Genomic DNA, 1006 nt, shown 5'->3' on the forward strand with positions numbered 1-1006 from the left:
GAGAGGAGCTGCATAGTTAATGCGATTTCGCCCGCCGGGCTCTTCGTAATATCTACGAACTTACTGTACGTGGGACATAGTAACACACGCACCTTCACGCTCACGTTTCCGATACGTTCGAACTTCGGCGTGGCACCTTGCAATACGGTGTGCGAGAAAACGCCAACATGCATGAAAATTGCGCATAGCCCGGCGACGAAACGGCCGACTTTGGCATACTTCAGCATCACTTGCCGGTCTTCTATGTCTGTCATCATAAGCCAATCGGTCCTCACGTGCTCCACGCAACGGTATATATCGCGGCTGCGAAACAGCAGTGAGAAGTAATTCATGCCACCCATGCACCAGTGACTTAATGGACCAACAGCTCTTAATTTTTTCTGCACATCGGTCTCTTCGAACAGAATGTTCAGAATACAAGGTATGACCGTGTAGGCTACTAACGAGTAGCAGATGATTACCAGTATTGTTGAAATTACTTTTTCTCTAACTGTTGTCGAGGCTGAACTTGGCCAAGCGCCCACCAGTTTTAGAAGCCAACGATTCAATTGAATACTGTAATCACTCGCGTCCCGTTCTGACATGACAGAGTCATTGACATTCATGATTGCTCACGGAACGCGTGAATGCTACTGAATCGACTTAAATGTACATGCAATTGATAGAAAGTAGCGCCTGCGCCAGCGAGCAACCAGTAATAGTTAATAATAGGATACTTGTGCGTCTCGTCAGTCGATCGATACTCACGGAGTACGCTACACGTGGTCTCGTAAACGGTACCTCATAAAATAAATTTGCTATAACGTACATTCGCAAGGACATAAATTTATTGCTTTATACACGGAGAGAATTTTTTCTTAGAATTTACCCTGAAAATATGACAGTCGTGGGACAACATTGTATTTTGAAGAATTTTAACATAAATCCCTCTCATTCATTAATAGAACTACAATAAAGTTTAAAATAAGTTTGATCAATTTTACTGAAGTGCATGGTAAAAATCTTC

General features: G+C 43.0%; 1 protein-coding gene across 1 annotated transcript in view; it reads right to left on the reverse strand.

Annotated features, from left to right (window-relative positions):
* LOC108761970 (uncharacterized) overlaps positions 1–605 on the reverse strand; it is a 3447-nt gene extending 2842 nt beyond the window's left edge. The window contains exon 1 of the mRNA XM_018508761.1: positions 6–605. Coding sequence (XP_018364263.1) covers positions 6–605 — 600 coding nt within the window. The remainder of the gene's footprint in view (positions 1–5) is intronic.
* Between the last annotated feature and the right edge of the window lie 401 nt (positions 606–1006).

The sequence above is a fragment of the Trachymyrmex cornetzi genome, unplaced genomic scaffold (genome assembly GCF_001594075.2).
Source record: "Trachymyrmex cornetzi isolate Tcor2-1 unplaced genomic scaffold, Tcor1.1 scaffold272, whole genome shotgun sequence".
Classification (NCBI taxonomy): domain Eukaryota; kingdom Metazoa; phylum Arthropoda; class Insecta; order Hymenoptera; family Formicidae; genus Trachymyrmex; species Trachymyrmex cornetzi.